General features: G+C 33.6%; 1 protein-coding gene and 1 long non-coding RNA gene across 3 annotated transcripts in view; both read left to right on the forward strand.

The window, feature by feature from the left end:
- Positions 1-6,307: 6,307 nt before the first annotated feature.
- Positions 6,308-8,122, forward strand: LOC127741676 (uncharacterized). 2 transcript variants are annotated; one of them, XR_008002833.1, is made up of 3 exons: positions 6,308-6,479; positions 6,984-7,154; positions 8,086-8,122. It is a non-coding gene; the product is annotated as an uncharacterized LOC127741676 (long non-coding RNA). The 2 variants fall into 2 exon arrangements; XR_008002832.1 differs by lacking the exon at positions 8,086-8,122 and having other exon boundaries at positions 6,984-7,643.
- Positions 8,123-8,837: 715 nt separating this feature from the next.
- Positions 8,838-10,212, forward strand: part of LOC110275758 (zinc finger BED domain-containing protein RICESLEEPER 1-like) — a 1,783-nt gene continuing 408 nt past the window's right edge. Inside the window, exons 1-2 of the mRNA XM_021132000.2 lie at positions 8,838-9,658; positions 9,740-10,070. Coding sequence (XP_020987659.2) covers positions 9,101-9,658; positions 9,740-10,070 — 889 coding nt within the window. The 5' untranslated portion in view covers positions 8,838-9,100. The remainder of the gene's footprint in view (positions 9,659-9,739; positions 10,071-10,212) is intronic.

A 10,212-nucleotide genomic window follows, 5' to 3' on the forward strand; every position in this document is an offset into this window, starting at 1 on the left:
TGGCACTACATTCCTTGGTTAACACCACTGTTTCTTGTTCCTTCCAATTCTTCTTGTGGGACAACAATTCTTTCATAAATTTTGCATAGAGAGGCATTTGCTCAAGAGCCTCTGCAAAAGGAATGTTAATCTGTAGCTTCTTGAAGACATCTAAACATTTAGAAAATTGCTTTTCCTTGGAAGCCTTCTGAAGTCTCTGAGGATATGGAATTTTTGTCTTGTATTCAGGAGCCTTTGGCAATATAGGATAAGTGTCAAGAGAGTCAGGAAATGGGTTGTCTGCACGCTTTAGGGGGACGTGCTCCACTTCTTCCTTCTTCTTCTCTGGAGCTTCTTTTTCACTTAGTTCTTCATTGGCCTTGGTCTCAGAGCCAGCTATTTTACCACTTCTCAATTGAATAACCTTGCAATCTTCTCTTGGGTTTACCACTGTATCACTTGGAAAAGTACTTGTAGACCTCTTAGGTATTTGCTTGCTCAGTTGGCCCATTTGCACCTCAAAGTTTCTAATGGAGGCTCTGGTTTTCTGCATTAAATTCATCATCATCTCCCAATTAGAATCTTCTTGGGATTTAGAATTTGCCTGCGGAGGTGGTTGTTGTTGATGAGACAGAAATTGGCGGTTATTGTGATTGTTCTGTTGGAAGCTGCCCTGATAATTATTGTTGAAATTCTAAGGTCTCTGAGGTTGGTCCCTCCACCCAAAATTTGGGTGATTTCTCCATCCCTGATTGTATGTCTTAGAGTACGGATCATTATTGGGGTTTCTAGGACCATTTCCTATGTAATTTACCTGTTCAGAAGAAGATTGAGCATAATCATAATTATCATTTTGTATAAAATTACCTGTCATGTCATAAGGGACTTCTTGAGGTGGATTTTGGGTGTTGATAGTCGAGACTTGCATGCCACCCATCTGCTGAGGAAGTAGATTTATTTGCTGAGACATAAGCTTGTTCTGAGCAAGAATAGCATTAAGGGCTTCTACTTCCATAGCACCCTTCTTCTGAGGAACCTTAGAGTTCACAGGATTCCTGTTAGATGAGTATAAATATTGGTTGCTAGAAACCAATTCAATAAGCTCAATAGTCTCCTCCGGTGTCTTCTTCTTGTGCAATGAACCACCTGCAGAATTATCTAAGCACATCTTAGACATTTCACCCAAGCCTTCATAAAAGATATCTAGTTGGGTCCATTTGGAGAACATGTCCGGAGGGCATTGCCTACTCAGTAGCTTGTATCTCTCCCAAGCTTCATAAAGAGTTTCACCATCCTTCTGCCTGAAAGTCTGAACATCCACCCTAAGCTTAGTCAGCTTCTTTGGTGGGAAAAATTTAGTAAGAAACTCAATAACAACCTTGTCCCAAGTATCCAAACTCTCTTTGGGTTGGGAATCTAGCCATAGCTTTGCTCTATCCCTCAGAGAAAACGGGAAGACATGAGTTTGTACACCTCAGGGTTCACTCCATTTGTCTTCACAGTATCACAAATCTGTAAAAAATTAGAAATAAATTGATTTGGGTCTTCGTAGAGAAGACCATGATACTGACAGTTTTGTTGCACCAGGGTGGCCAATTGTGGCTTCAACTCAAAGTTGTTCGCAGCTATAGGAGGCACCACAATACTTTTTTCATAAAGATCTGCAGTAGGAGCAGAGTAAGAGCCAAGTACTCTCCTTTGTTGCTCATTTCCATTCGGATTTGCCACATTGGCATTAGCAGCATTGATAGGATCCATAGTGGATTTTACAGCCTTGTAAAGTCTTGCTTGTTGTAAACGTCACCTGAAAGTCCTTTCAAATTCAAAATCAACGTCTAAGAGATGTTCCTTGTCTCTGTTCCTGTGCATACACAGACAGAAGACAAGAAAAGATGGAACTCTCTACGTCAGAGTGCAGAGAATTTCCAGTGAGGTAACCTGTGTAAAGAGATAAAAGTATTGAATAAAACAAACAAACACTAAAATTCAAAAATTACTAGTACAATTAAGACTAAAAATTTTCGAAATTATTAGGCAAATTAAATAAGAAAAATTAAAATAAGACTAACAAGGAAACATCAAACTTAATTTCAGAAATTAAGAAAAATATTAGTGCTATTTATTTAAATTTTTTTCGAAAATACTAAAGCAAAATTTAAATAAAATTAAAACTAAAACGCCTAATCTAAGCAATCAAACAACTAATAGTTGTTAATCACTATCAATCCCCGGTAACGGCGCCAAAAACTTGGTGCGGAATTTCTAACCACAAACTAACCGACAAGTGCACCGGGTCGTACCAAGTAATACCTCAGGTGAGTGAGGGTCGATCCCACGAGGATTAATGGATCAAGCAACAATGGTTGATTAATTTACTTAGTTAGACAAGCAAAAAATAGTTTTGAGAGTTCAAAGCATTAACAGTAAATTCAGAATATCAGAAGACAGGCAGTAAATATGTTAGAAATAATATATGGAGAGACAGTTAAGGCTTTAGAGTTATCTATTTTCCTGATTGACTTTCTTAGTAACTATTTCAATCATGCAAGATTTAATTCATGGCCAACTATATATGACTAACCCCTAATTCCTTAGACCTTTTTAGTCTCCTCTAACTCTCATCAACCGCCAATTCCTTGGTCAATTAATTCCAATTAGAGGGTGAAGTTCAATTCTAGTTATATGCCACAGAAATCCTAATTACCCAAATATAAGAGGATTATATGTCACGTATCCCGTTAAATCTAGATAATTAGAAATTTAGGAGAATATGTTTTCAAACTGTTGTTCAAGTAAAGAGCTTTTCCAAATTATACAAGAACTCAATTGGAAAGAGGGTCATACTTCCGTTCCACCCAATTTTATAAAATAAAGAACGAAAATAATTCTTGAAATATAAATCAGTACATGAATTAAAATAGAAAAACAATAGAATCAATCCATACAATAGACAGAGCTCATAACCTTAACAGTGGAGGTTTAGTTGCTCATGGTTCGAGAAAAAAATTAGGATTCAGGTAAACTATAATTTACAGAATGAGATGGAATCCCCCTTGAAGAGAAGTTTCTTTTTTCTTTTATATCTAACCCTAATTAATTTAAATTATAATTTTTAAAACTAAATAATATCTTTTCCTATTTTTAAAATAAAAATTAAAATTTAAATCAGAATTAATTGTAGTAATCAGCAAGTCTTCAATTGATGGATGTGGACCACTTGCTTTATAGGATCCACGCCTAACTTGATGAAGAGCTGCGCTTTACTTGGTGTGAGGCACCAATGCTTGCGCCTAACTTGGCTTGTGAGGCAAGCTCCTCGCGCCTTACTTAGAGTGCAACAACATTACTGGCACGTTGTTGTTGTTGTCTTGCGCCTAACTTGAGAAATCTCAAGTTAGGCACAGCCTTTGCCGAATTGGTGGGAGAGAAGTGTAGACTATTATGTATCGTAGAAAAGCTCTGAAAGTTAGCTTTCTAACGCCACTAGAATCACATCCATTGAACCTCTGTAGCTCGAGTTATTCAGGTTTGAGTACAGAGAGCTCAGGGTTGACAGCATCATTTGCTTTCTTCTCTTTTTTCTAAGGAAACTCCATCAAATCCAGTCAAATGTTACCTAAAATAAACAGAATTACATACGACTCAAAGTAACATTCATAGTGGTTAAAAGATAATTAATTCTTGATTAAACTCAACAAATTAAATGTAAATTCACTAGGAAAAGATAGGAAAGATGCTCACGCATCATTTATCCGCACAACATAAATTACATATGCATTTAACGGATGTGGTGACAAATTATTTATATAGATCATTAGATCGTGATATCTATATGAAAATCTATGAAGGACTACAAATATCTAAGCCATCCAATGAATATTTTCAGGGGGTTATACTCAGTTAAATTGCAGAAATCTTTAGATGGTCTAAAGCAATTTGGACAAATATAGTATAATTATCTTACTGAGTATCCGGTCAAAATGGAACTAAAAAATGATGACATCTGCCATGTATTTTCATAAAAAAATTCACATCTGGATTTATTATAATTGTTGTGTACATTAATGATTTAAATATGATTAAAACTCTTAAAGAGATTCCAACAATTATAAAAGTTGTAAAAGAAGAGTTTGAGATGAAAGATCTCAAAAAGACTAAAGTTTGTCTGGACCTACAGATCAAACATATAAACAATGGGATCTTTATTCATCAAATCGCATACACATAACAGATTTTGAAGAGATTCTATATGGATAAGTTATATCCATTAAGTACCCCAATGATTGTAAGGTCTTTAGATATGAAAAAAGATCAATTCCATCTTAAAAAAGAAAATGAAAATATTCTTACTCTTGAAGTATCAAATTTCAATGCCATTGGAGCACTAATGTATTTTGCTAATTATACCTGATCTGACATATCATTTGAGGTGAATTTACTAGCAATGTATAATTCCTCTCCAAGCAGAAGACATTGGAATGAAATCAAACAAAATTTTCGATATCTTTATGGAATAGTTGATATAGGATTGTTTTATCTACATGAATCCAAGTCATAATTAGTTGACTATGCAGATGTAGGATATTTCTCTGATCCACACAAAGAAAGATCTCAAATAGGATACCTATTCACATATGGCGATACTACAGCTATATCATGGAGGTCCATGAAATAGACGATAGCAGCAACATCCTCTAATAATGCTGAAACACTAATAATACATGAAGCAAGTCATGAGTGTTTTTGGCTCAAGAGTTTAATCCAATATATTCTATCATCATGTGGATTGACTGATCATAAAATAGCTCCAACTATTCTGTTTGAAAATAATATAACATGTATTGCTCAACTTAAGTATGGATACATCAAAAGTGATAGAACAAAAAATATTTGTCTCAAATTCTTTTTCACTCATGACCTTCAAGTCAAGGCACGATTGATGTCTAACAGATCAGCTCAAGCAATAATTTGGCAGATTTATTTACAAAGTCACTTACAAAATCTTTCTTTGAAAGATGGCACATCAGATTGGGATGCGCCGATTTTGAGATATTAAATAATGCCGACAAGAAGGGGACGATGTACTCTTTTTTTGTCAGATTTTTATCCCTATTAGATTTTTTTGACAAAGTTTTTAACAAGGCAGAACTCATCACAAAGGATATTGTACTTTTCTTCTTCACTAAAATTTTTTTCCATTGAATTTTTCTTTAATAAAGTTTTAATGAGACATAATTCTAAATGGATATCTAAGGGAGAGCGTTGTGATATAGATGTCCATTAACGATCTATGATTTTCTTTATTATATGGACAGCTGAGTTTTTCATAGTGAATGATTCAACATCTCAAGACAGACTAAAGTTAATGAAGTTTGAAAATATAAATTTTATACGTATATAAATAGAGAAGCATAGTCTAAGGTAGGGATAGAAATGGGCATCTTCGGGGCAGGGACCTCTCCCGCTCCCCGTCCTCATTTAAGAAATTGTCTGTCCCCGTTTTATCCCCATCATATGTCTCTATTTATTTTTTTTAGCGGAGGAGGTGGATATCCACGGGTATCCGTGGATATTAAATTTTTAAAAATAAAAAAAAGCTTTAACCATGATAAAATTTCATACAATTTAATTAAAATGTATCAAGTCTAACCCAATTCAAATACATTTAATATTACTAAATCCAATTTAACATTATTCAACTAAATTTCCAACATACAAACTAAAAGAAAACGAAATAGAATTAAAAAATTTGATACAAATTTTGGTCAATAATTATAACTCGGTGATAGTACTCTCTTCTTGTAATGATACACTTAGTTGGTGCAAATTTAGATATTATGCACATCGTTAACTTATTTCTAAATAAAATAAAAAAAGAAATTAAATATATACTTAGATTATATATAAAAGATATTTAAATAATTTTACTCTAGTGGAGATTAAACGGACCCATAAAACAAATATTTCCGTTCTCGCCTCCAATCCTTGTTTATTCATGGAGATAGGTCCTTATCCCTGTGAAAATTTAACGGATCTCTTTTTTTTTGTCGTGAGTAATTTTTTTGAATATCCGTGGATTTAAATTTTTTTGCCATTCTTAATGTGAAATAAAATACACACAACATTATATAAAAATACTTTTTTTTTAATATATACACTCATCAACAGAAGTGTCAATTTAGCCCAAACCTTAGAGCTAGCCCTCAACCCTCCAAAAAAATTCTAGCCCACAGCCCTAAAAATTTCAAAATGATATTTTGTAAGCCCAACCCTAATTAAGCCCTCCCAACAAAAAAGAAAAACAGGGCTGGCCCTATAAGCCCTAAAAGCCCTAAATCTAATTTCTCCTCCCTGAGACCCTGAGTCCCTGACCCGAGAAGGCAAGAACTACTTGCATTGAAACGGTGAAACTGTGAAAAGAATCAAAGGATCTGCGTTCTACTTCTGTGTTCTACCTGCGAAATCTTTGGCTGCTTCTCCTCCCTCACGTGAAATCAGAGGTAGGTTTCTTCATTTTCTATCCCTCTCTGAGTTTCTTCTTTGTTTGTTTGCAAATTGCATCACCCATTTTTCAATAATCTGCTATTTGATTCCTACATAAGCAATTGTTTTGCTTTTAAACTTGTTTAATGTGATTTTGGCAAGAGTTCATAGTGAATTGGTTTTCTGTTACTTTATTACCTCTGGCACACTTAAAGAATTCCCGAATTAAGTGTTTACTGATGACTTTTGGGTTATCATAGTTTATTTATTGACCATCACCAATGTCTATTGTACCATAGTGATTCTTGATTAAGTGTTTATTTGTAACTTGAGTATATTACATATTTAAGGTGTCAATCCTTGTTATTTTAGTCTTTTTCATTGATGTGTTTTTGAATGGCAGTGTGTTATGATTCATGATTCAAAAGTTAGACAAATGATTTTAGGACATGATTTATGATTTGACATCCTTGTTTAGTGGTTTGACAATGTCAACTTACGCCTTTTTATTCTCACTGCAGGAGTAAACAAGCTAAAGAACTCATTGAAAGCATTATATGTCTATTCCTAGATTACCAGTTTCAAGGTTTATTAGTGCTTTTGAATGATTGCATGCAAGCCATTGTCAATTACTTCACAGACCAGGAATGGCATTCAAGTTGTGAGAACATAGCAAAATTCGTTGCTTCCAGGTTGTTATTACTTTTGGTGTCAATAATAGTAATTCAGTGATGCTATTGTTTGGCACAAATTTCTTTGGCACCACAAAACTTCCTTATATAGATAGATAACATCAACCTTGTGCTACTTCATGAATCAAAATACATAGTTATTCATCACTTGTTTAATTTTTGAGAGACGAATTAATACAGAGTAGCTCAGCTAGAAAGCCTTGGATTGTGGCTGCTAGTGTTGGAGTTGTGGAGGCTTTAAAGGACCAAAGAGTGTGCATGTGTATGATAAATAATGCCATTGGTGGATCTAGATTGCATTATTTGATTCTAAGGGAGAATTTTGTAGCTTAAGCCTAATCAATTAGTGAGTCATTCTTCTTGTTCTTCATTTGTATATATAGCTATATCAACAAGTGTGATAATGGTGGAGGATGCATGGTTCATATGAAATCCTGCTTGCAAAATAATGGGGTAAAGAAAATAATATCAAGAAATTTCTTGAGATAATTTTATGTTTGATGGGATTATATGGTATCTAACACTAACATGATTAGTGCTGTGAATTACGAATGATTAAGCACTCTTAATAACTTTTAGTTACGAATGATTCCTACACTTTATTATATGTACTTATTTCTAGAATCATTCAGAAGAGTCCCATCATTTTCACCTTTCTTTTTTCACCTTTTACCCTATTTTTGTTGTCTATGGCTGTGATATTTTGTGCTGGAGTGGATGAAACAAAATTATAAATGCAGTGGACCAATATAGTTGTCATAGAAGGTAGCTTTTTTAGTCATTTCTAATGTGTATATAGTTGTCATATTAGTTTAATTTGTTGAATTTTGCAGTTGCATATGCCTATTTAGATAAGATGAATAATTAATATGAATTAATGAATGTTGTTGTTGCTATAGAATTTTAATACACATTATTTGGATATGATTAGGAAATTTATAAACATGGATGATGAAGTTGTTTCTGAGACTCCTGTTCAAGCTTCTGGTAGTGTTGATTCTGGTAAAAGATCTAATGTTTGGAGATTTTTTAAGAAGATTGGAAAAGACAGAGATGGTATTGAAAAGGCTGAATGCAATTTTTGTCATGTGAATACAAAATTGGAAAAAATCCAAAAACTAAGAATAGTTACGGGACTTCTCATCTGAGTCGTCATATAGTTTCTTGTAAATCTATACCCCTCAATATTAGATTTGATGATGATATAGAGGGTCCTCCAACCAAAATTGACCAGAATGTTCATTAGAAAAAAGTCACTCAAGCTATAGTAAAACATAATCTTGTGTTTAGCTTTGTTGAGTATGAGGGTATTAGAGATTGGATTAATTACATTAGTCCAACGATTATAATGCCTTCTAGAAACACTTTAGTTTCAGATCTTCAAATGATTTATTCAACAGAAAAAGAGAAATTGAGGCAGAAGATGTCTAGGATACCTAATAGAATTTGTTTGACATCTGATGTGTGGACAGCATCTACCACTGAAGGATATATTTGTCTGACAGCTCATTTTGTTGATGAGAATTGGCGACTAGTGAGTAAGATTTTGAATTTTTGTCGAATGATTCCTCCCCATACTGGAACCGATATGGAAGCAGTCTTATTTAACTCTTTGAAGCAATGTAGTATTGATAAGAAAGTACTATCTATTACTTTAGATAATACTTCTGGAAATGACAACATGCAAAACATCTTGAAAATCCATCTACGTAGCAAAATAGTTTGCTTTACAATGGTGAATATTTTCATCTGTGTTGCTCTGCTCATGTTTTGAATTTAATTGTGTAGAAAGGGTTAAAGGTGGTTGCTGAAGCTTTATTTAAAATAAGAGAAAGTGTAAAATATTTGAAAGCTTCATATGGGAGAATTGTGAAATACAGCAAGCAGAAATTGAAGAAGGTGTTGGTCTAAAATCAGATGTTCCAACTCGATGGAATTCTACATATATGATGTTGGAAAGTGCAATTAAATTTGAAAAAGCGTTTGACATCCTTAGTGTTGTAGATGGAGCTTATAAAGATTGTCCGACAAATGAAGAATGGAGCTTAGCAAAAAAAATGTGTGAATTTTTAGAGCCATTTTATGAAACTACAAATCTCATTTCGGGTTCATCATATCCAACATCAAATTTGTATTTTATGCAAGTTTGGAAAATTGAATGTCTTTTGGAAGACAATCAAACTTGTGATGATGTTGTTATTATGAACATGACTTTCAGAATGAAGATGAAGTTTGATAAATATTGGAAGGATTATAGCACTGTCTTGGCTTTTGGGGCAATTCTTGATCCTCGATTAAAGTTAAAGTTCTTGAGGTTTTGTTACAAAAAACTAGATCCTTCAACCTTTGAATTGAAGGCAAATGAAGTATTGGAGAAATTTAAAAGGTTGTATGGAGAGTACATAAATACTTTTGGTGGTTCAACAATTTCTCAAAGTAGTAATCAATCTCCTATGTCACCTGAAGAAGGAAGGCTTACAAAGAAGAGCAAAATGGTGATGAAGGTATTTAATTTTAATATAGTATTATTTTTCTCCTATTATGTTTATTCGTTACTTAAATAATCTTTATACTACATCTTTTAGGAGTTTAGAGAATTTGACTGTGAAACCCAAACTTCCAAAGATAAAGATGAATTAGAGATTTATCTAAAAGAAGGTTTGATTCACACCAATGAAGATGATTTGAAGTATGATGTGCTGAATTTTTGGAAGATTAATGAGGATAGGTTTCCCACTCTGTCAGTTATGGCCAGAGATGTTTTAAGTATTCCCATCACTACGGTAGCATCTGAGTCTGCATTCAGTATTGGTGGACGTGTTTTAACAAAATATAGAAGTTCCACTCTTCATGCGCATGTTCAAATGCTTATTTGCACAAGGAGTTGGTTACGTGGATTTGTTCCAAATCATGATGGTAAATATTTATGCTATTTTTTCCAAATAATATTTTAAATTGAGTTTCTAATTGTTTTTTAATTGGTTGATTTTTGATGATGAAATTGGTGAAATTCATGAAGAAGAAGCGTCAACAGAAACGATGCATCCCCCTCAACATT

This window comes from Arachis duranensis, chromosome 9 (assembly GCF_000817695.3).
Source record: "Arachis duranensis cultivar V14167 chromosome 9, aradu.V14167.gnm2.J7QH, whole genome shotgun sequence".
NCBI lineage: Eukaryota > Viridiplantae > Streptophyta > Magnoliopsida > Fabales > Fabaceae > Arachis > Arachis duranensis.